Raw genomic sequence first — 25,341 nt, 5'->3', positions numbered from 1 at the left:
CCCCCCCCCATTTCCCGCGTAATTCCCCTCCTTGTATGGGCAAAACAATGCAGACGCAGTCCAAACGTCAGTTTCGTATGTAAATGAGTTTGATTGAAGAAAATCAGAAAAAATGGTGGAGTTGCCAAACGCGCATGCGTAAACATTTATAATACTCCTGGGAGAATCGCATATGTGCGCTCCTCGCGTCCTCTCTTGCTCTCCTCAAAACCCATTGGATGAGAGAACCAGAGGTCTCGTCCCTCCGACATTTTCCTCCAATGGGTTTTGAAAAGGAGGTGAGGAGAGAGGACGCGAGTAAATTACATTTGAGATTCTCCCCCAGACACGCAAGTAAAACGGAAACATCCGAACGGTGTATTCATTGTTACATGCGTTTAAATAGCCTACTAACGACGCGTTTTATCATCTTTACAACTCATTCGTCATTGACTGTAACTCAAGGTAAGGACATTACTTTGCCAAACAGACAACCAATTATATTTAAAACAATCTTCACACTATGTGCTGAAGTTATTCGAGGATGTAGGCTATTTAACGTGGTTAAATATATCGGTATGCTATGAGAACCTTTTTTTAATATCCTAAATTGTTTTGAACTTTTTGATGAGTTAACTACATGTGTTTTACTTCAGTGTTTGGCAGCCAATGACAAGCACTGGGAATTGTATTCATGTTAATATGCGCGCTCCTTTCTTCTGCTTGGCATTTGGTGTCCGGTGACAAGGAATGCACACATTCCTAGATCAGGACTAGAGTCCTACAAATGTTTGTTTCTGTGCAACTCAACCATTGTAACCCGCACTGTTTTAATTAGTTTAATGTATTGTTTTTTTCAGTTAACTTATTGATGTTATGTAGGCTGGTTTCGTTTTCAAAATACCCCATATTGCCTCATCAACAAATCCTTACATGCAAACGGTGTAGGCTACTTGACTACGAGTTAACAATTTCGTTGTGATTTATCAAATGACAATTCCAATCTGAGTGAAAGACTGGGTGTCGTTCGAGTGACATGTGGGTGTGTGGCTCTGCGCCAAACATGCCATTGGGTCTCCTTTCAATATTGTTCAACCCTGGAACTTGTTTGCATACATCGACTGTTCAAGTCTTTTATCCTTTTATTTCACGCTTGTATTAATACAATTCCTAAATGTAAGTAGCAAACGGCTTCTCTGAAAATGTGCGTGTTTACAGTCTGGTCATGAGTTTGGAACCTTCCCATTGACGCATAATTATTCGGGAAACAGAGACTTAGTCATGCAGAAAGATGCGGTGTTAAGTGACACTTTGTATCAAGTAGTTGTTTTACGAACTCTTTGTTGCAGCATTCGTACTCGTAAGCTGGTCAAATTGTGTCTTAATATGGATGCTGCATGGGAACCAGAGGGGACCATGCTTTCTCCGTGGGTGGTAATGATCGATGTACATTCTCGACGCATGTAGGGCTTTTAAACAAACAAACAAAATATTCAATAAACCAGTCGACAATGCAGTTGTTACATTTGATCTAATTACTGATGAAAAAAACGATTCAAGGCAGATCGTAGTAAATTTCGCAAGCACACCACGGGTTCAGTGTACAGTCGGCACCATGCCGCCCGCCTGCATCCTTCGAAGCATGTTGCCATTTTCGAGTTAGGCAATAGGCCCTACGTCAGAGCTGGTGTTATACAATCGTTTGTGCTGTTCAAGATTTACGACGAGTCCCACTGACCATATTTATGGCTTTTACGGTGTGATATTTGTTGTTTCTAAGTAGGCTATTCAATTCACCGTCTTTAAGCTTAACATTTTTGCATGATGAAACACAGCCTCAATCACGATGTATCAACTCCCTTTTATCGATGTTCATATCATTAATCGGCTCTGTGACCACTGACATTTGAGCATCACATGGATGCTGCCACATGCCCGCATCCCTGCCATAGGGAGTCAGGACCACATGGCTTTTCGTTGCATCAGCACTGCGGTTGCATAACAGCGTCGCTGTACATGGCCAGGCTGTCCTGTTCTGGTCTCATTGACGTGATGACGGATATCCTAGTTCTCTCTGTCTGGGATGCAATGCTAGCGTTAAGGGGGCTCGTCTCCACAGCATTGTGTGACGCAGGCCTATGACTGTATATTATGTTCATAGTAATGCATGAACAGGGCCATATCCATGTACTGCTTTTCTATACAACTAAAACTCCAGAATGCTGTTTGGAGAACAGCAAAAATGACTCCGGCCATTATCTTGGCTGCTGTAGGTTTTCACCTCAGTCACTCTACAAATACAGCTTATTAGCTATACAATTGTAATGTTCAGCTGGGAAATGTGAGAAATTATTCATACTTTAGCATCGGATTAAATTAGAATTTATTACATTTTATACAACTGTATTGATTGCATTTTAATGTAGGCCTATAAGGGAAGATATTTGAATTTAAAACATATTTTTTTAAAGCTTTTAACTTTTTTGAGAATATTATTAGATTCTCAGGGGACCGCCCCAAATGAGGCACTGAATCCCAAGTTTTGGATCCACTGTACTAACCTCTGAGTAGGTCCTCTCTGTCTTTGCGTTCTCTTGCATGCATTGCACATGCCTCAGCCTCACCACTGAGTGCCACATCACTTTCTCTCAGTAGCCTACTTACTCTCTTTATAGCAACGTTATGAGGACTTAGTAGGAGGGTTGCAAAGGGTCAGAAACTTTCCAGAAAATGTCCATGGGAAATTAAGCCAGGGAATTTTGCAAAAATGTATCAGTTAGTTTACAACAGTGAATTTTTGTTGTGGGATACACAAGGCAATTCTAGGTCTTGTGGCATATTCTGGTTAAATGATCCCCAATTGCAAACCTCTGCATGCACAGTGCATTCTTCCATCACATGTACAGCTGATTCTCAAGATCTTGCACACAATGATATGCTATTGAGCCCACACTACTGCACTGGAGGACTACATGCTTTCTGGTAAGTTTTGATTACGATACTGGGTGGGGTGAATATATTTTGACATTATTTTTTCTTAACTAGCAAAGTGTGTTTTGATCATTTATAACTTAACAATTTCTGCGAGTTAGATTTTTCTACCATATGGGGTTTAGCTTGCTTGAGCCTGAAACCATGAGTGTTAATTCACCTGTTTCCATGCATGTTTAATTTTAAAATGTTTATCTTACAAAGGAGTTGTTTAATCCATCTGCTTAACTATTTATCTGTACATGGAATTGTATTTGAGTTTATTAAAACTTTTTTGTCTTTTTACAGAAATGCCACAGGCACTGATGTGTGGTGACATTTCACTGCAGCTAATATAGAAGGAAAGCTGTGTACATTTGCAAATGCAGTGTGAAATCATATGTGAAGAATGCAAGAAAGATGCAGAATCATCTGGCCAAGTGCATAAAGTTCCCCCAGTGCTCACAACAAGCAACCTCTGACAAAGTCCCTCTACTTTTATTCAAGGTGAAAATGATGAATCAGACAGACACCTTAATGATAGCAACAGCTCATGGTCCTCCTGGAATCAGAAGTTTGTATGACTCAATGGAGGGACGTAGTCAGAGAAATGCTGATGAATGTCTTGCTTGAACTGTGTATGCAAATGGTTCACCTCTGATGCTCACAGACAATGTGTATTGGAAGAGATTTCTGAAATTTCTTTGCCCAGCATACACCCCTCCAACCAGACATGCTTTATCTACTCATTGGCTGGTTGCAGAGTTCAAGTGAAGGTCAAGCAAATCATAGAGAAAGTGGACTGTATAGTAAACACCTCTGATGTGTGGTCGAATGCTGGTGGGCAAGGAATAATTGACTACATCATCTCCACCCAACCAGTATTTTACAAGAGCACAGACGCAAGGGACAACAGGCACCGGTCTTTACATTGCAGATGAGCTTAAGGCAGTCATCAATGACCTTGGACCACAGAAGGTATTTGCACTGGTGACGGACAATGCTGCGAACATGAAGGCTGCTTGGTCTAAAGTGGAGGACTCCTTCCCTCAAATCACACCCATTGGCTGTGCTGCTCCTGCATTGAATCTGCTCCTCAAGGACATGGCACTGAAGACTATGTATACACTCTACATGATAGGCAAGGAAATGGTTAGGTATGTGAAGGGTCATCAAGTTATAGCCGCAATCTACCTCACCAAGCAAAGTGAGAAGAAAAAGATAACCACATTGAAACTGCCTAGCAACACCTGTTGGGGTGGTGTTGTCATGTTTGACAGTCTCCTGGAGGGGAAGGAGTCTCCAAGAAATGGCCGACTCAGTCTGCCCCATCATGGACAGCCCCATCAAGAGGATCCTCCTGGATGATGTGTTTTGGGAGAGAGTGGTAAGCAGCAAACTTCCTGAAACCTATAGCAGTAGCCATTGCACGGATTGAGGGAGACAATGCCATCCTGTCTGATGTTCAGACTGCTTGCAGATGTAACAGAAGAAATGAAGCGTGAAGACTTCTACCTGAAGCCCATACATGCCGCAGCGTATATTTTGGACCCTGAGTATGCTGGCAAGAGCATCCTGTCTGGTGCAGGCTTATGGTGTCATTGCTACTGTGTTTTGGCACCTTGGTCTGGATAAGGGCAAGGTTCTTGGCATTCTGGCGAAGTACACTTCCAAGAAAGGGCTTTGGGACGGAGATGCAATATGGCAGTCTTGCCATCATATCTCATCAGCCACCTGGTGGAAGGGACTGTGGCTCTGAGGCTCTTTCCCCTGTTGCCTCCAAATCCCACCAACCTCAGCTGCCTCGGCGAGCAACTGGTCCTTGTTTTTAGAACACACACACCAAAGCACGCAGCAGGCTGACCAATACAAGGGTTGAACATTTGTTGGCCATCTGGGAAAATATTCTTATTAAATACTTTTCTTTACATAGTTGAATGTGCTGACAACAAAATCACACAAATTATCAATAGAAATCAAATGTATCAACACATGGAGGTCTGGATTTGGAGTCTCACTCAAAATTAAAGTGGAAAACCACACTGCAGGCTGATCCAACTTTGATGTAATGTCCTTAAAACAAGTCAAAATGAGGCTCAGTAGTGTGTGTGGCCTCCACGTGCCTGTATGACCTCCCTACAACGCCTGGGCATGCTCCTGATGAGGTGGCGGATGGTCTCCTGAGGAATCTCCTCCCAGACCTGGACTAAAGCATCCGCCAACTCCTGACAGTCTGTGGTGCAACGTGGAGTTGGTGGATGGAGCGAGACATGATGTCCCAGATGTGCTCAATTGGATTCAGGTCTGGGGAACGGGCGGGCCAGTCCATAGCATCAATGCCTTCCTCCTGCAGGAACTGCTGACACACTCCAGCCACATGAGGTCTTTCATTAGGAGGAACCCAGGGCCAACCGCACCAGCATATGGTCTCACAAGGGGTCTAAGGATCTCATCTCAGTACCTAATGGCAGTCAGGCTACCTCTGGCGAGGGCTGTGCGGCTCCCCAAAGAAATGCCACCCCATACCATGACTGACCCACCGCCAAACCGGTCATGCTGGAGGATGTTGCAGGCATCAGAACGTTCTCCACGGCGTGTCCAGACTCACGTCTGTCACATGTGCTCAGTGTGAACCTGCTTTCATCTGTATAGAGCACAGGGTGCCAGTGGCGAATTTGGCAATCTTGGTGTTCTCTGGCAAATGCCAAATGGTGCTCCTCCTTGCACAAAGGTGGGTGTAGCGGTCCTGCTGCTGGGTTGTTGCCCTCCTCCACGTCTCCTGATATACTGGCCTGTCTCCTGGTAGTGCCTCCATGCTCTGGACACTACGCTGACAGACACAGCAAACCTTCTTGCCACAGCTCGCATTGATGGTCCAACCTGGATGAGCTGCACTACCTGAGCCACTTGTGTGGGTTGTAGACTCTCATGCTACTACTAGAGTGAAAGCACCGCCAGCATTCAAAAGTGACCAAAACATCAGCCAGGACGCGTAGGAACTGAAGTGGTCTGTGGTCCCCACCTGTAGAACCACTCCTTTATTGGGGGTGTCTTGGGGGTGTCTTGCTATTTGCCTATAATTTCCACCTGTTGTCTATTCCATTTGCACAACAGGATGTGACATGTATTGTCAATCAGTGTTGCTTTCTAAGTTTGACAGTTTGATTTCACAGAAGTGTGATTGACTTGGAGTTACATTGTGGTGTTTAAGTGTTCCCTTTATTTTTTGAGCAGTGTATATTCCACAGTTGAAGTTTATACACACTTAGGTTGGAGTCATTAACTTGTTTTTCAACCACTCCACAAATGTATTGTTAACACTATAGTTTTGGCAAGTCAATTAGGACATCTACTTTGTTCATGACACAAGTAATTTTAACAATTGTTTACACAGATTATTTAACTTATAATTCACGATCACAATTCCAGTGGGTCAGAAGTTTACATACACTAAGTTGACTGTGCCTTTAAACAGCTTGGAAAATTCCAGAAAATTGTGTCCTAGCTTAAGAAGCTTCTGATATGCTAATTGACATAATTTGAATCAATTGGAGGTGTACCTGTGGATGTATTTAAAGGCCTACCTTCAAACCCAGTGACTCTTCGCAAGTATAAACACCATGGGACCACACAGCCGTCATACTGCTCAGGAAGGAGACACGTTCTGTCTCCTAGAGATGAATGTACTTTGGTGCTAAAAGTGCAAATCAATCCCAGAACAACAGCAAAGGACCTTGTGAAGATGCTGGAGGAAACTAGTACAAAAGTATCTATATCCACAGTAAAACGAGTCCTATATTGACATAACCAGAAAGGCCGCTCCGCAAGGAAGAAGCCACTGCTCAAAAACCGCCATAAAGAAACCAGACTACGGTTTGCACATGGGGAAAAATACCGTACTTTTTGGAGAAATGTCCTCTGGTCGGATGAAACAAAAATGGAACTGTTTTGCCATAATGACCATCGTTATGTTTGGATGGAAAAGGGGAGTCTTGCAAGCTGAAGAACACCATCTCAACCGTAAAGCACGGGGGTGAAAGATAAAGAATCATGTTGTGGGGGTGCTTTGCTGCAGGAGGAACTGGTGCACTTCACAAAATAGATGACATCAAGAGGGAGGAAAATTACGTGGATATATTGAAGCAACATCTCAAGACATCAGTCAGGAAGCTAAAGTTTGGTTGCAAAGGGGTCTTCCAAATGGACAATGATCCCAAGCATACATCCAAAGTTGTGGGTGTTTTTTTTTTTTACCATTATGTCAAGCAGAGGCACTGAGTTTGAAGGTAGGCCTTGAAATACATACACAGGTACACCTCAAATGATGTCAATTAGCCTATCGGAAGCTTCTAAAGCCATTAGATTTTCCAAGCTGTTTTAAGGCACAGTGAACTTAGTGTATGTGAACTTCTGACCAACTAGAATTGCGATACAGTGAAATAATCTGTCAAACAATTGTTGGAAAATTACTTGTCATGCACAAAGTAGATGTCCTAACAGACTTGCCAAAACTATAGTTGGTTAACAAAAAATTTGGAGTTGTTGAAAAACAAGTTTTTAATGACTCCAATCTGGGTGTAGTTAAACTTCTGACTTGAAGTGTGTGTGCAATAGATCTATATATCAGCTGGTTTAGAAGTTCTAGTCAGAACCCTTCAACAACCATAATAGAAGTCTCTGCCAGCAGCTAGCCTCCTGACAGACATGTAAGAAACTACTTGCCACTTGTAGTCATTCTTCAAGAGTTGCTTTTGTTTGTTTGGACAGGAGTCGCAGGACAGTTTTTAAACTTTTCAAATTCGAAAAAATAACAGTCCTTGTATGTAGTTACAGCAATGTGTGTGAATTATGAAGACTGTTCTTCCATGCTGTTGTGAACTGAACTCTCATGAGATGGTTCTAGGACTGTTAACTCCTATGAACAGTGGACCTTTTGAATAAAAACACTCAACCTACCTGTATAGTGTTGGCTCAGTGAGTAAGCTATCCTCCACGAAATAGACAGGTGTGTCATCATAATCCTGGCCAGATTACATATCATATCCACCGATTATTACAAACATATCTATGTAAATTATCATTTGCTTAATTTCCCCTATCCGGTGTGTTCCAGATGTTTGGCTTCCACAAGCCCAAGATGTACCGGAGCCTAGACGGTTGCTGTATCTGTCGGGCCAAGTCCTCCAGCTCCCGCTTCACCGACAGCAAGCGCTATGAGAGGGACTTTCACAGCTGCTTTGGGTGAGTGGACCACTCCTCTATACCCTGGCTCAAACTCAGACCCTGGGCAGATCTAGCTCTTAGCCTCCCTCTGCAGCTTAACTCTGAGACTAGAATTGAAAGAGTTTTATGTCCTCACCTTGTCACTTTGCCTCTCCGCTATTGACCGGGCCAGTATGCGTCGATTCATTGCTATGGTAACCGGTGACGTAAGTCAACAGGAGAAGCGTTCTAGCAGAAAATAGCTCTGACCGACTCGCACTGACTGGAGCAGGGATAATAATAACCATACGCTGAGCTTCAAGGCTGTCATCATTCATTCTTTCTACCCTATAATTTTCCCTCCAGGCTGAGTGAGGTGCGTTTTGGGGAGATCTGTAATGCCTGTGTTCTCCTGGTGAAAAGGTGGAAGAAACTCCCGGCTGGCTCCATAAAGAACTGGAATCATGTAAGGCCTCTCAGAATCCATCCGTACTCCGTCCTCCTCCCATCCACTCTCAGTATTCCATATAAGTCTTAAACGACACTATTACTGGGAGTGACTGACGCAACACCTGTAGGCATATAATAACCGCTTTTCCTTAGATACAGTACATTGTTTATTTGCTGCCCTATAGGCCATTCTATACATTTATGCAGTTACCTTGGAAGCAGACATCCACCCACCTGTCACTCAGCCCTTCTCTCCTGTGTCACAGGTTGTTGATGCTAAAGGTTCCGGGTCGAGCTGGAAGATGACAGTGAGATCCAAGAAGATGAAGAGGCGAGCCAGGCCAAGTCAGATCAGCCGAGTGCAGAAGGAGCTCAAGAGACGCAGTAAGCAGATGATACTCTGTGCTCGGCTACGCTGCCTTGTGCAGTGTAAACATTGGGGTTTCAAAAGTAAATGGATCTCAACTCTTCTCTCCATTATTTGTCCTGCCTAAAGGGCTGTGAAACGAGAGACCTTGATTGATATTTCATATTACAGATGTTTACCTGTACCGTGCCTGCTATGTTATGAATAAGTTGAGATGAGTTTCTGATTGTGCCCTGCCCCCCACAGACTCTGACGCCCACAGCACCACCTCCAGTGCCTCCCCTGCCCATTCTCCCAGCTACAGCAACCAATCAGACGAGGGCTCGGACATGGAACTCTCACCTGGTGCAACCCACTCGCCAGTCTTCTCTTTCCTGGACCTCACCTACTGGAAAAGGTAATGGCTAGGATGGTGGAATCGGTCATTTATCAGGCCCCAAACGGACAGAAACTAATGAGGAACTACCTGAACTTTTCCAATGAGAAACCATTTTTCTGTTGCAAAATGCCTTGCTACGGTATACCCAAATGAATGCACCCCATGTTATACTCGACCAGTTTTGGTTCAGATGCTGTATTTCCTCATTTTAATGCATAATTAACTCCATAGCCCCATTTAATCCTCCTTCATGGCACATTTGTTTGATTTGGTTTACTCTCTCACTATAGTGCTTTGCTGTCTTGACCGTCCTCTGTGGGTTTTTAGGCAGAAGGTGTGCTGTGGCATCATCTACAAGGGACGCTTCGGAGAGGTACTCTTAGACCCCCACCTCTATAAGCCCTGCTGCCAGAAGAAACAACAGCATGAGCCAGAGGAGGAAGTACAGGCGAACGTGATGAGCCCCACGCCACCGAACATCCCACTCACTCCTCCAGGTCAAAGATGAGGGGCGGAGGAACAGTGGGGATTTGATGTCATAATGTCTCACGGAGAAATCACATGACACTCTACAGAAGTCAGGTGGAGACCGTTGGGATTTTCTGACGTTCTGGAGCGTCTTCTGGGATTGCTTTCTATTCAAGGGCAGCTGGACTACTTCTAAAATGTTGCGTTCTGTACCAGGAGGGCAAGGTTTGTAATTTTACATCTGTTAACAATGATGGACTCTTGCCCCCCCCCCCCCCTCTCTGAGTGCTATGAGATTGTGAATATTCACAATTTGTTTTCAATATGAAATGCTGGATCCACTAAAGCTGTATGAGAAATGGAGACCTCTGGAACTGTACCTTTTTTGTAGTAGGATAGAGCCATATCCATTAGGATAGAGAACAGCCTTCCACACTCTGCCTTCTCCTGTCCTGTACCCCATACACACACTGGGTCTGGTCACTTTCTGAAAGGATTTATTCTCTTTTATTTCGCTTGTCCTTCCCTTAATCAACATGGTCATTGATCGGACTCCTAATAAAGGGTAAAGCTGTAGAAATTTGGCAAAATCAATTTGTCAGGTGTGGGAAGTAATTCAGCTGTTTTTTTTTTTCAAATCTGACCAGAGCCTTATTCTTTGAGGTTTCTTTGTTAAAGGGACACGTCTACACAACCAATGTCATATCCAGCCTTGATTGTGCACCGGGTGTACTCTCTGATATATTAATACTATACTCTTTCCAGTGCACATTTTAACATTTGATATTGTAATATGTAAGGCCAGTGATATTGTTCTGTGTCTTTTGGATGTACATACAAAGCACATTCAAATGTTTGAGGGAGCCTATAGTGTGCCCTGTAGCGCTCTCGATCGCCAGTCCTCACCTGAACCAATATAAGCTAAAAACCCACAAACTGACCTTGGAGCAGCACTTTTTGAACACTTCCTATCTCAGTCTACAGACCAGTTCCATTTAGTTTCCTAACCCCTTAGAGCATATCTGAAGGTGACTGTATAGTGGACACTTATTTATTCCTTTTTAGGTCTTTGAACACAAACAGGGTTCCGGGAAGGGGCTATGGTGCTAAATGGAACAAGGACTATGGACCCTCTTATGATGTCAAGAAAAGACTGGCGAGTGGGCCAATCAAAAGCTTCCCTGGTTTTCTCCTATTGAGAATTTTGATGCCCTTTAATTGTGCTTTAAGTTTGATGCCTTTCCAGAACTTTGAGTCCTGAACGATTCAGTTGTACAAATCCGTCTTCATCTTTTGCATGATGTTAGTGGTGAAATAATAACACTATTTTCGTCTGCCACTTGGCCACTGGCGCAAATACTGTACAGTTCTGAATATTTTTGTGTATATAAGGGGGGGGAGAAAGGCTACAATGTAATGAATAGATCACAAAAATGATCTTATTATTGTTATATATGTCTCATGGATATTGAGGGTGGTTCTATACGATTGTCAGTACATGCCGTTAACCGGGAAAGCCCCTCCAACATCCCTCATGTAGGCTACTTTTGTTGTCACTTTTATTTCAAGAAATGTGTTTTCAAGTTCTGTACCTCCTGCCCTATCCACTACTGTTCATGTAATTTAAATATTCTTAAACCATGGTAATATTTTCTGAAACAGACATTTAATTTCTAAGCTTTTTATTCTCCATGTCAGTGAAATAGACTAGAGCCTGTATCAACATTGCATATTGGGGGGGGATTGTAAGAGCTCTGTCCATGTATTTGTTCAGTTAGTATCTAGACGTGAAAGCTCACATGCCAAATTAACGCATACTCATTATTGTGTGAACTAGTGTTCAATTTACCGTGTTTTATTCTCTGCATCTGGTTAATTTTAGCACTGAGTGTACAAAACACTTCCTCTTTCCATGACAGACAGACCAGGTGAAAACTATGATCTCTTGTCACCTGTTAAGTACACTTCAATCAATGTAGATGAAGGGGAAACGGGTTCAATAAGGATTTTTTTTTTAAATCCTCGAAACAGTTGAAATATAGATTGGGTATGTGCCCCATTCATGGGGTGAATGGGCGAGACAAAAGATTAAAGTTATTTTGAATGGGGTATGGTAGTAGGTGCCAGGTGCTCTGGTTTGTGTCAAGAACTGCAACGCTGCTGGGGTTTTCATGCTCAACAGTTTCCCGTGTGTATCAAGACTAGTCCACCAACCAAAGGACATACAGCCAACTTGACACAACTACGGGAACTATTGGAGTCAACATGGGCCGGCATCCCTGTCCATGCCCTGACTAATTGAGGCTGTTCTGAGGGCAAAAGGAGGTGCAACTTAATATTAGGAAGGTGTTCCTAATGTTTTGTACTCTGTATGATGGCAGCTATTTCAACATACAGATGGTCACCATGGTTTGATCAAAGCTTTACTACAGAACCCTATTAGTAATATATTTATGTATAAAGGCATCAGACATGGACTATATATAAAAAGTGATGTTCCTTTAGATTCCTCTAATCTTCAGGTTTGATTGAATGTTAGGGAAAGTGGTCATTGCTCTGTTAATTTATTGGTATGCGCTTGTATAATTTTTTGGGGTTATTGTTGACTATTTTATAACTTTCTCCTGTAACTGTCATACCCTTTTGTTCTATTAAAGTAGAGGGCCAATAGTATTCAATTCACATTATGTAAAATGTTGCCATATACTGTATGGATTGTATCAACTATACTATTATTCATAGATTTATGTTTGTAACCAAACTAGGTGTAACTCTCCTGAGATCTATACGGCTGTAAAATGTGCTTATTTTATAATATTATGTGGTAGTGCTACTCGCATGTGGTGGATATGCACTGTTATTTGTCTTGGAAAGTCCCAATTATTTCTCAAAACACATTTTTGTATTTTTATACACATTTGAATTTAAACTTGTTCATTCAATGTAGTTTGTCTAGTTTGGGAATCAGTCCCATTTTTCTCAATCTCTGGAATATGCCTAATTGTTTTGAAATAAATGTATCTTTACACAAAAGCCATGAACCTTCTTGAAGCTTTGTCCCTTTCAATCCAAGGATACAATAGCATGGCAAAAAAGTACAACTTTAACTATAATGAAATTGAAAGAGGACGAGTACAATGATTGTACTCTATATTAGCCATAGAATATTACTATCATACTGTATTATAAAGGTGTGTGTGTCATCAGGAGTAATCAAAAACCCAATAACGACCACCTGGAAAGAGGCAGGGCCATTCCTAGTATAAATGGTGCACACCTGCATTCATTAGGCCTCTTTCCACCAACCAAACTGGTTCAACAGAGTCCAAAAGATGCTTGTATAGAAATGTAGTAATGGCTGTGGTGTGTAGCCCAAATGTTTGTATTTAACTACAATGTTGTTTTTAACTAAACATTCTAATTGGAGGCCATATTTAAAGCCTGAATTATTGCTATAGCCTGAGTGATGAACACTGATTGTTGATAATTTTGTAGCAACCATGTAGAATCTTAAAGTTCAAGTATATTTCCTTTATTGCCCACGAGAAGATGCCCTGTTCTGACATGGTTTGTGTTTTTATAGTAAAACCATCTGTCATCATCCTCAAACAAACCATGTTTTTTTCAGATCATATACATTATGAATAATGATGTATAGTGTGAAGTAGGCTAGTCTCTAGCCGTTTAGTTAACGGTAATCAACTGTCATATGCATTTAAGGGATTTTTTTATATTTTTTTTATGATTCACCAACCTTGTCTAGGTTGTTGACCAGCTCTTTTCTATGGTGCCTCCACAGATGTTTCTGGCCAGACCCTGAGTGGTAGTTTCAAAAGGTTTATGCAAATCATTCTACGTGTTCTGGAAAATTCAGAGGCATATTTGGATGATGTGGTAGTATTGAGTGAAATTGCCCAAGCAACGGTGAAGTACCTAGGAAAGGTGGTGGATACTCTTGGTTTTACAGGCTGATCAAGATGTTTGACTTGAGGGCCACCATAATGTATTTTAACACTAGGCCTACTTAATATGCATGTATTTGACAATGTCTGTAACTTATGTATGTCGCTGTGGGTGTTTGTCTTTATTTTTTTGTTATTTGAACTGCAGTAGCCTGAGTCTGTCAACGTAATGTGTAGTTTTATGGAACTTTATCTGTGGTAATCTTAAATTGGTTTCTAATTAAATCTGTAAAAATGAAGATTGTGTACTGTTATTTTGAACCTTGTGGGGGGGTGGTGTGCTACACAGGGTTCTTTTGATCACCTAAAGGAAGGGGAAGAGTTTGCCCCCTAGATATGGTGCCTTCAGAAAGTATTCACACCCCTTTACTTGTTCCACATTTTTGTTACAGCCTAACAACTGAAAAGCTAAAATGTCTTGCATCTAAGTAGTGAACCCCTTTCATGGTAAGCCCAAATAAGTTAAGTAGTAAAGATGTGCTTAAGTTACACTGAACAAACATATAAGCGCAACATGTAAAGTGTTCCCATGTTTCATGACCTGACAAACAAACAAAAAGTTCAATATGCACAAAAAGTGTATTTTTCTTGAGTACAAATTTGTTTACATCTCTGTTAGTGAGCATTTCTCCTTTGCAAAGATAATCCATCCACCTGACAGGTGTGGCATATCAACAAGCAGATTAAACCGCATGATCATTACACAGGTACACTTTGTGCTGGGGATAAAATGACACTTTAAAATGTGCAAATTATGGTGGAAAATAAGTCAATAACAAAAGTTTATCTCAATACTTTGTTATATACCCTTTGTTGGCAATGACAGAGGTAAAATGTTTTCTGTAAGTCTTCACAAGGTTTTCACACACTGTTGCTGGTAGTTTGGCCCATTCCTCCATGCAGATCTCCTCTAGAGCAATGATGTTTTGGGGCTGTTGCTGGGCAACACAGACTTTCAACTCCCTCCAAAGATTTTCTATGGTGTTGAGATCTGGAGACTGGCTAGGCCACTCCAGGACCTTAATGCTTCTTACGAAACCACTCCTTCGTTGCCCGGGCGGTGTGTTTGGGATCATTGTCATGCTGAAAGACCCAGCCACATTTCATCTTCAATGCCCTTGCTGACGGAAGGATGTTTTCACTCAAAATCTCATGATACATGGCCCCATTCATTCTTTCTTTTATATGGATCAGTCGTCCTGGTCCCTTTGCAGAAAAACAGCCTCAAAGCATGATGTTTCCACCCCCATGCTTCACAGTAGGTATGGTGTTCTTTGGATGCAACTCAGCATTCTTTGTCCTCCAAACATGACGAGTTGGGTTTTTACCAAAAAGTTCTATTGTGGTTTCATCTGACCATATGACATTCTTCCAATCTTCTTCTGGATCATCCAAATGCTCTCTAGCAAACTTCAGACGGGCCTGGACATGTACTGGCTTAAGCAGGGGGACACGTCTGGCACTGCAGGATTTGAGTCCCTGGCGGCGTAGTGTGTTACTGATGGTAGGCTTTGTTACTTTGTTCCCAGCTCTCTGCAGGTCATTCACTAGGTCCCCCCGTGTGGTTCTGGGATTTTTGTTCACCGTTCTTGTGATAATTTTGACCCCACGGGGTGAGATCTTGCGTGGAGCCCCAGATCGAGGGAGATTATCAGTGGTCTTGTATGTCTTCCATTTCCTAATAATTGCTCCCACAGTTGATTTCTTCAATCCAAGCTGCTTACCTATTGCAGATTCAGTCTTCCCAGCCCGGTGCAGGTCTACAATTTTGTTTCTGGTGTCCTTTGACAGCTCTTTGGTCTCGGCCATAGTGGAGTTTGGAGTGTGACTGTTTGAGTTTGTGGACAGGTGTCTTTTATACTGATAACAAGTTCAAACAGGTGCCAAGATTAAAAAATGGCTGTCTAGTAATGATCAACAACCACCTTGACAGAGCCTGAATAATTTATAATATATAATAATAATAATAATAATATAATAATAATATTTTTTTTAAAGAATAATGTAAAAATATTGTACAATCCAGTTAAACATAGCCCCGAAAGACAGCTGTAATCACTTCCAAAGGTGATTCTAACATGTATTGACTTGGGGGTGTGAATACTTATAGATATTTCTGTATTTCACTTTCAATAAATGTACTAAAATTTCAAAAGAATGTGTTGGGTGAGATTTGTATTTTTATGTCATCCATTTTGAATTCCGACAAACACAACGTATGGAATAAGTCAAGGGGGATGAATACAGTCAGAAGGCAATGTATGAACACTTCATAAGACATGACAACAATGTTCAGAATGACAGGAAATTGGACAAAGCATCCTATTAACTTTTTATTGGAATCAAAATCCTCTTGTAGCCTCACTCTGGATTAGAACTAATGCTATTTGTTCAATTCCATCATTTCATTGTAGTCCTTCATTTTCTTAATTTCATGTTTTTTTTTAACTAGGCAAGTCAGTTAAGAATACATTCGTATTTTCAATGACGGCCGAGGAACAGCGAGATAACTGCCTTGTTCTGTGGCAGAATGAGATTTTTACCTTGTCGGCTAGGGGATTCGATCTTGCAACCTTTAGGTGACTAGTCCCTCTGTGACAATGTATTTTGTATTAATTTAGTGGCAATTCTTATTTTGAACCGATGTCTAGGCTTTTTCTCCCGCTTCGGAAACTGTCCCAATAATGTCTATGGTCCCAATGAGTAAAACACAATAAAGTGTCTTTGGCTGTGCTAGTAAGTTCTCAGTTATAATTGTTCTAGTTTCATTAATCAATTACGACATTTAACAAACTAAACATTAAAATTGTAAAAATCCAAACTATAAACAGTTTATACGATTAATCGCCCAGTCCTAAATTGGGTGTTGGATGTGGATGCGTGTGCAAATCAGGTGCTATATGATGTCACGTCGATTTTCTGCACCCCAGCGGTCCCAATAAGGGAATTCGATTAATGCCACGGAACTTCCCCGGTGAACCGGGTTTGATTATTTTCGTTTTGGAACCAGACTGCCTCCCAGGCGTGAGCCAGGTCCCCTATTTTGGCCGACAGCGAAGTGGGCTCAAAATTAAAATGGGTAGGTTAAGCAGGTGGAGTAGGACTAATGAGCTGTAAGGACTATGTTTTCACATGCACAAGTAATTGTTTTGGTTGTTGCACAAAAGCGTTTGATAAAAAGGCTTTATCTGCATTTCCAATTAAAACAAACTTGAAAATTCGAACATATATTTTGTAGAAAATAGATGATGCATGTTTCTGAACGATGTATGCTGCCTTGTTGACAACATGACCGAGCGGAACAGATTACTGTTCAATTTGAGACTGTTGCCCCTCCCCGCTTTTGCACATTCAAGTCACGGGCCATAGCAATTACGCCTAATCGAACTCCCTCAATGTTTGGGTATAGAAGGGTAGGCCTATATAAAGGCATGAGTTCGCACACGTTTCCCTCTGTAAACTTACATCACTGTTTGTACGGGTTAGAGAGGTCTACCAGTACTTTATCTGGTGTTTGGATAGCCTGGATTCGGAATTTGCAGCAACAGCATTTTCAACACAACCAGCCACGAGGTTAGTCAGCTGTTTTCTGAACGTGGCACTTTAAACAAGGATGACGACGTGGGTTTTCAATTTCTAATGTTTACACATTTTTCAAGAACCTGCATACTAGTTGTATAATGGTGGCTTAAGAAATTGCAGTTTTCGAGTTGCTCTGCAGTCTTAGAATGTTGGTTTGGGATGTGTTTGGGGCATCTGTGCTCTGTAAGAGAGTAGGCTTTTGAAGAAGAGATGCGGGACACGTCGGGGTCTGAAGGTTGTCATACTGATAAGGTGGAAGCTTTTCAGAAGATTCCATAGAATGTGCACGCCTTATGTTTCCCAAACAAATTGTTTTTAAAAATACGCAACTTTAAGCATGAGATGAATCCCGTCGGCGACACACAATGCGCACACTTTCGGTATGTGTTTGGGAATCCATTTAAAATAATAACCATTGTTTTAACGCTTTGTTAGTAACGTTGTCGGGTGCTATGTGATTTCTATCTGCTGTTTTACGATCCTCTCATTGAAATCCATCAACGCCATACGTAATCACACCGGCTGTGCAATGGACAAAAATGCACTATCACGGGTTTGGCAATCACCCAGTGGCGGTTGAGGCTAGCGCGTTACTGGAACATTAGCACATTTATGGAAACTGGAAAGTAGAAAAGGATAATTGGGAGGGGAACATTAAATTGGCCTATTTTTAAAGGAACATCTGATAGTGATGGTGCAAGAAGATCACACGTTTCGTGGTCAACATTTGCATCCAATCGACACCAGTCATGACATTACCTGTTCTGTGTTGAACCCCCTCCAGTGAGAATCTGAACATGGTGCAGCTTTCTCCATCCCCAGACCGGGATGTCTCTCCTTCACCTGAGTGCTCAGAGAAGGGGAGGCAGGGGAGCCCCAAGATTGGCTCCCCTGGTGGGCTGAGTCCTCTCCAGCTGGCCCTGGCAGCCTCCACCACCATCTACCAGGGCTACGAGAGTTACATCGAGGACGGCCTCATCTGCCTCAAGCACAAGATCCGCAACCTGGAGAAAAAGAAGGTAGGATGGATGACTTGACAAGATTAGGGGTTTGGTGGGTGTTTGAGTAGATGGAGACATGGCCCTTCCTTTCAGGGTTTCCTGCATGCTACTATAAATGAAGACATTGTAAGTGTTTGTATCCACAGATTAAATTGGAAGACTACAGGAAGCGTTTGCAACACGGGGAATCACTCAATCAAGACCAGATAGTAAGAACAGGGTTTCCAACTGTGGTAATAAAAGCAGTACACTTCTTTCAACCAGACGATTGAGATGTTGCCTTTTGAACTCTTTCAATGTGTGTCAGGATGCAGTGGAGAAGTATGACGAAGTGATCCACAACCTGCAGTTTGCCCAGGAGCTGCACAAGACCCTTGGTGGCCTAACACAGGAAGTAAGGATCTCTGTTTGCCACTGCTTATCGTAGTGCTGCTGTGTGTATGAATGGGGATGGGCAGAGCAGCACATGCATTCCTTTTGGTAGCCCAGGTGTAGTTTCTCATGCGTAGTCAGAATAGCGCTTCTCCGTTCATTTCAAGTGTCTGATAATAGGTCAATGATGGTAGAAAGGGTGTGACGTATTGGATTGGAATCCTGCCTCGTCAATGGATTGGAGGCTTTAGCCCATTTGCACGGTTGGGAATTAGCACACCGCTGTTCCATTCTCCTGCTTGAATGCCTTGATTGCTTTCATGGTTAAGTTTGACAGTCCTTGCGTCTGTGTATAAGTGCATGGTCAGATACAGTGTCAGTAATGTAGAACTGTTAGCTGGACAACAGATCACTTGTTTCTCCAGACTCATGGTGAATCATCTTGTATTTTTGCAAGACAACATAATGGACTTTAACTTACACCCATTCAGACATCAGAAATCCACAATAGCAAGTTGACTGGCCTAGGTCTAGTGATCAGGTGTAGGAGTATTATTGGGATTGGTCCATAGAATCCATCTAACCACCCCCCTTTAGCTGCTAAAGGCCCAGAAGAAGGCGTTGAGGAAGGAGCAGATGGTCAAGCAGGAGGTTGAGAGGAGAAGGCTGTGCATAGTGCTGCAGGTTAAGTTCCTCCTGCAGACCCTGCAGCAGCACGAGCACATCAGGAAGGACCTCCTCTCTGCCCGCAACCCCCAGCTCAAGGTTGCAGAGCTACATAGCCTGCTTGAGCTTGCTGAACTACTGGGGGTGAAGAGGGACAACAATGTGAGGTACTGGGGAAATAGATGTGTGCACCACACACACACACCCACACACACACACACATTCTGTTGGACTTGAGGGACAACAGCATAAGTTACTATGAAACACACTCTCACACGTCTGTGTTGATTGAAGACTAGTCTGATCCCCTTTTACTGTGTCCCAGTTTGGAGGATCAGATGGACAGAGCAGCCCTGGTCTACCTGGACCTGCTGGAGGGGAATAATAAAGCTGTAGCCGGAACCACCTGTGAGTTTAAACACTACCTGTCCTGTACCCTTTTACACACCTGCACAGACACTACATTTACTATGACTGGTATCCTCAACTTTATCTGCCATTTGCTGAACTACTTTAGCTGCCATGTTTAAAATGCATGCCTTCACATGTTTCCAGACAAGGTCCTGAAGGCTAAGTTGGCGACGCTGATGGATTGTGGGTACTTTGATTGTGTACCGCCGCCACCGACCAAGAGTCCCAAGGAAGTGGAGGTCCCCATGACCAAGAAGACGGTGTCTGAAACAGCCAGCCTCTCTAGTAACTCTACAACAGTGCAACTATTCTTATTCAAAAGCTACTTATCAGACTGGGTATAGAACAATGAATGTATACAACATTTTGTCATTTAGCTGGATGTTATTTTGCCTTGCAGCCCTAATGATGTCAAACAAAAAAGACGTGCCTAGCAGAGAGGTAAGAACCACTAACATGCATTTCCTGCAAGCTGTGTGCTACTGCTTTATCAACGTTCAACCAGCGTTCTCCTTAAGCTATTTACCTGAATGCACTGTGGATATCGTACTGTTGTGCTGATAGTCTGTGGGTGATGCCAGTTTCTTAACAGACACTACCTGCCTGACACAGACCCCAATGGGTGTCGAGACACTCCCGTTACTCCGAGCTGGAAGGCTGAGTTCCAGGCTATGAAGGAACAGGAGCCACCAGACTCGTGGGATATGGAGTCCGACTCCACTCAGCCTGTAATCCAGAAACCATGGAGAGGGGCGGCTGTGTTAATCTCCAAAGTTCCAGTTGCCTCCAAGAAACAAAATGTCGAACCCAAACAGGTGAGCTATTCTCTTATACCTGAACTCTCAGGGCAGTTGGAACTTGAGACGAGTTGTGACCTCTAATAATGGTCAAGGTTAACACTGGGATTGGGCGAGCTGATCTTAGTTGAGATCAATCATACAACTCAATGACTCTTGTTTCCCCAGAGAAGAGTGAAGTCCAAAAGGGAGCGGGACGCCACAGCTGTGAGTAGACCTCTTATCCTTGCATCTCTTACGTTCGATGGACCTGTCCCTATTACTCTATCATATTGTAATTTCCATCAGGCACTTCGTGTGGACACCCCTGTGGAGGTGTTCAACTCCCAGTCTTCCTTGCCCAAGGACCCCATCCTGCGCAAACAGCAGCTGGAGGACCTGATGACCAAGATCCGAGGCTCCTTCAGCTTCATGCAGGTACAGTACTGCCCAAAGATCACTTCCAGGTGAAAAGCCATCGATCATTTCCAATGTTCCACCTGGGTCTGGTTTACCACGTCACGCTGTGACAAAATCCAAAATAAACGCTAAGTCCATGTAGTCCCTCCCTGTTTAAGTCTGTCTTTTGTTGGATGCCTAATAAATACAATCCTGGATTAATCCCCTGTCTCCAGGATTCTCTTCTGGATGGAGAAGGATCATCCACTAACGGCCATCCTAGACTGGGCCGGCATGCCTCTGGATCCCCCTCTCCACTCGGTAGCCTACCACAACAAAGTTGTTATTTAAGTGGCTGTCTTCTAACAGAACAGAGAATATTCAACATATGTTTTACCTCTTATTCTCAACAGTACAGAGAGATCCGAGGAGAAGCCCAGTGGACCTTCTCCCTAAAACACTGCATGTAAGATCTGGAGAAGTGTGTGAGATGGCACCATATTCTAGTGCACTAATTTTGACCAGGGTTCTGTTATTTAAGCTTTTGACTGTTGGAGTCAGTATTTTAAGATACATCTTTTTGTCCTCTCTCAGTCCACTCCATTGCTTTCTAAACTCCTCCCTGTTGATGACAAACCCAGTCTGACCAATGGAGACGGGGGTTGTCTAGAGAGCTGTGACCTGGACCTGACAACAGAGGACCTGGCTCACGTCATAGCCATTGTAAGAACTCTCCTATCTGTTAAATGAGACTCATTGAAACAATGACATTTTCTTCTTTTAGATCCACAATTGTTATGAAGCTTTTTATAAAGCACAATGGTTGTCCTCTCCAGGATCCATGTCTGCTGCTGTCTGAGAGTGAGACTGCCTGCCCCTCTCTTCCAGCTCCTCCTCCCCTCTACCGTAGGGAGTCCTCCATCTCCATCACCCTGGACGAGAAGACCTCTGCTCGGGTAAAACAACTCATTCCCTGAACATGTAGGATTGGCATGCCTAAAGTGCATACTATTCTCATTTTAAGTCTCCCCTGACAGTGTTCCCTCTCTGTACCCAGACTCCCATCTCTGAATCCGGTAAGCAATCCCCCTGTAACGGGGTGGTGCCTCCTTGTACCACCACCCAAGGGCAGCCCTTTTCAACCCCTCCCAGCAGACGTACGCTCACCATGGCGCCCCCTGTTCCCTTCCAGACCATGCATTCGGTAAGTCTACCCTACCATACTTTTAACATGGTCATAGAATGGGCAAGAGGCTTTGAATACGCTCCGTTAGTCTTTGAGACATTTTAGTATGAGCCTTGGGTCTGTTTTGTCGTTGAAGGTCTTCAAGGTGAACGCCCCCTTACTTCCGACTGTAGACTTTAAATCCGATATTATCCCCTATTCGGACTCCAACGGCCTGTGCTATGTCACCACCAGCACCCAGACCCCACCGGAGTTTGCTCCGTCGGAGGACGAACAACTACAGTCGGGTATGCCAGATTTGTGTTCATTAGGGCAGGAAATAAAAAATGTTTTGCAACGGAAAACTCAAATGAGTTCATTGGGCAAGTCCAGGGGTGTATTCGATACACAGGAAACGAGTTTCTATTGGACAAATTCAGTTGGGTACCTCCCCGTTGTCATCCGGTTTGGTTCTTATTGGTGAACGGTTTCCATTGCAAGACTTAATGAATAAACCCCTTGTTTGTCTGTTTTCTTCCAAATGAATACGACCAAGTCTACTCTTATTTCTCTCCCTTGTGCAGTGAACCAGTCTGAATGTCTGGTAGGTAGTGGTGGGCAGATCTTCCTGTCCCCTGGCCAATCGGGTGGCACCATGGGCCGTTCTGACCAATCATACTACAGAGGATCTGTTAGAGGTATTGCACGTGGTGGCAAGGGGCTGGCACACTCCTACTTTCGCTCTTCTAGTGGGCACAGAGGTATTTATCCTCTTCTCTCATTCCTCAATCCTATGTTTCATCCTTTCCCTCTATCCTATCTTGTTCTGCTTATGCATGTCTCCTACTGATTCAGATTGAGCTTCTAAACCTTAATGGATTGGATCAAGTGAACTCTATTCCCTTGCCTCACAAGCTTCCACATGACATTATCATAATATTACAAAGTTTTGAGTTAGCCTTCACAATCCAATTTTCATCTGTCCCCCTCCCCTTGGGTTTGATGGGTTTCGGGCTGGTCTGTTCTCCCCAGGAGGAAGCTTCATCCCCCAGGCTCACCTGTATGGAGCTCGGGTAAGACACTGCTTCCCAAATCTGTGTGGACAATCTGATATTGTATGTACATTAGTATAGATTGCTGAAGTGATAGGTTGAGGTTTTGACTTGTGTAATGGTCTGTTCTTCACCATTAGGATATTGGCTACCAACACAGCTACAGGCGCGGTGGAGGCAATGCAGGACAAAGGCACAATAATAGTGGCAAGTTCACTTCATTCTTCTGGCTTGATACAAAACACAATCTCTGATTGGTTGGGTATTTTGGGGAGCTTAGTTAACTGGCTTTTGATTGGTCCTCCTCAACAGGTTGGAGTGATTCTTCCCAGGTGAGCAGCCCAGACCGGGAGGGCAACTACTCTCTGGTGGACTCTGCCCACGGTGACTCGCTGCAGGGTGTTGGCATGGACCTCACCACCCAGGTGACCCCTCATGCCCCCCACACCCTGATGCACGTACCCATGTACCCACTCCCCCAGCATCCCCAGCCCCTCCGCGTGGCCTTCACAGCAGCCCGCACAGCCAACTACACCCCGGGCACCCTGGACCAGCCCATCGCCTTTGACCAGCTCCACAGCAACCTGGGGGAGATGTTCAACACCAACGTGGGTCGTTTCACCTGCCCAGCCAACGGCACCTACGTCTTCCTCTTCCACATCCTCAAGCTGGCGGTCAACGTGCCGCTCTACGTCAACCTGATGCGCAACGACGAGGTGATGGTGTCTGCGTACGCCAACGACGGGGCTCCGGACCACGAGACGGCCAGCAACCACTCCATCCTGCAGCTGTACCAGGGAGACCAGGTGTGGCTGCGGCTGCACCGCGGATCCATCTATGGCAGCAGCTGGAAGTACAGCACATTCTCTGGCTTCCTGCTCTACCAGGACTGAGCTATTGTGGCCTCATGAGCCAAAATGGAGGATACAAGTGGAGGAGAGACTATTGCTTTGCACTAAAAAGGAGAAACTGACATTTTCCATTTCATGTGGCAGACTGCATACCCACCCAGTGCTGGGTTCATTGCCTACCCCAGTCCTGGAGTGTATGGGGTGTGTTCATTGTTCAAACCTTTCAGGATCACCCTTTTGTTTACCCTGTAAATTGCAACCACTAACTACTTCCGGGTCACGAAGGGGCAGAGGGGAAGACTTCCTGCTGGCTTGACCTTTCATGACCCATAATGTGAGAATTTTCCCATTAATGTTTGGTTTTTGGTTGTGGTGCTTAGAGACCGACACTCCATTTTCTAACTAAAACTGTTAGATTGTGAATAGTTGTTACACATCAACTCAGAAAGCTGCCTCTACTATACACTGCTGCTGCTGTATTGGGTGTCACAATTTTAGTTCTAGTAGCAGGACCGCTTTAGATACAATGTGTCAGGTCTCTAAGACCTTAAAGGAAATGTTGTGAATTGGTGGCTTTTTGTTTGTTTTCTGAATGGCTGAGTAAATTCATTGAATGGCTAATATATGGTTGGCGAAATATGAATTATAATGGACTGTACTTGACAATGCTAAGCACTTTAAATGCATTCTTTGCTGCCTTGCTGTGTGGGGTGATCTGGGTAAAATGGTTGGGTCTGATTCTGAACACGAAAGGCAGTATTGCCTATGGAGATGTGATCCCTCAATGTGCCTGAATAAATAAAAAATGTTTCAGCAGTTGAACAGTGTTATCTTCTGTTTTGGCATGGCACTACCTCTTTCTTCACTTGTAGTGGTTGGTCCATCCATTGTCAGCAGTAGGCTATGCCTACTAAAACCTGTAGTCTTCCATAACAAGCCTTGGGTATCAAATCTAAAATCACTACTTAATGAAGGCAGTTTATGTTGAGGGTGATTGACAGGCTTTAAGAGATCTACAACGTGAGATCAAAAGACCGATACTGGTGGACAAGGAGGCATACAACCAAAGTGTGGAGGGGACCCTCTCCTCAGGAAACTCAAGGGTGGCCTGGCCAAGGGATTAAATCCATGGCTAGTGCCCCCCACAAACACAAAGGCAGGGAGAAACAGTGCTGACCTTGGGAGACATGAGGGCCAGAACATAGCTAATGAACTAAAACGTTTTCTTAAGATTTGAATCTGACAACTTTTTCAGTGGTAAAACAAATGGAAGCGTTAAATGTTTAAGA

The 25,341-nt window shown here is 43.5% G+C and overlaps 2 protein-coding genes across 4 annotated transcripts; both read left to right on the top strand.

The window, feature by feature from the left end:
- The first annotated feature begins 269 nt into the window (after positions 1 to 269).
- On the top strand, positions 270 to 11,551 carry LOC124014600 (SIN3-HDAC complex-associated factor-like). Its single transcript, XM_046329783.1, has 6 exons — positions 270 to 444; positions 8,063 to 8,190; positions 8,518 to 8,617; positions 8,868 to 8,985; positions 9,215 to 9,365; positions 9,675 to 11,551. The coding sequence occupies exons 2-6, from the start codon at positions 8,063 to 8,065 to the stop codon at positions 9,853 to 9,855; spliced, it is 678 nt and encodes a 225-aa protein (XP_046185739.1). The 5' UTR covers positions 270 to 444; the 3' UTR covers positions 9,856 to 11,551.
- A 5,179-nt stretch (positions 11,552 to 16,730) lies between these two features.
- Positions 16,731 to 24,868, top strand: LOC124014221 (caprin-2-like). 3 transcript variants are annotated; one of them, XM_046329009.1, is made up of 21 exons: positions 16,731 to 16,856; positions 18,144 to 18,378; positions 18,507 to 18,569; positions 18,668 to 18,754; positions 19,330 to 19,565; positions 19,724 to 19,806; positions 19,954 to 20,094; positions 20,210 to 20,250; positions 20,391 to 20,624; positions 20,775 to 20,813; positions 20,895 to 21,023; positions 21,221 to 21,305; positions 21,398 to 21,450; positions 21,579 to 21,707; positions 21,821 to 21,940; positions 22,042 to 22,188; positions 22,307 to 22,457; positions 22,734 to 22,910; positions 23,182 to 23,222; positions 23,342 to 23,408; positions 23,514 to 24,868. In XM_046329009.1, exons 2-21 carry the CDS (start codon positions 18,157 to 18,159, stop codon positions 24,092 to 24,094), a joined length of 2,826 nt encoding a protein of 941 aa, XP_046184965.1. In that variant the 5' UTR covers positions 16,731 to 16,856; positions 18,144 to 18,156; the 3' UTR covers positions 24,095 to 24,868. The 3 variants fall into 3 exon arrangements, with proteins under 3 accessions (XP_046184965.1, XP_046184966.1, XP_046184964.1); XM_046329010.1 differs by lacking the exon at positions 16,731 to 16,856 and adding an exon at positions 17,194 to 17,350 and having other exon boundaries at positions 22,734 to 22,847; XM_046329008.1 differs by lacking the exon at positions 16,731 to 16,856 and adding an exon at positions 17,194 to 17,350.
- The last annotated feature ends 473 nt before the right edge of the window (positions 24,869 to 25,341 follow it).

The sequence above is a fragment of the Oncorhynchus gorbuscha genome, linkage group LG25 (genome assembly GCF_021184085.1).
Source record: "Oncorhynchus gorbuscha isolate QuinsamMale2020 ecotype Even-year linkage group LG25, OgorEven_v1.0, whole genome shotgun sequence".
Lineage (NCBI taxonomy): Eukaryota > Metazoa > Chordata > Actinopteri > Salmoniformes > Salmonidae > Oncorhynchus > Oncorhynchus gorbuscha.
The sequence above is the reverse complement of the archived record's forward strand: the minus strand, read 5'-3'. Positions and strand labels throughout refer to the sequence as shown.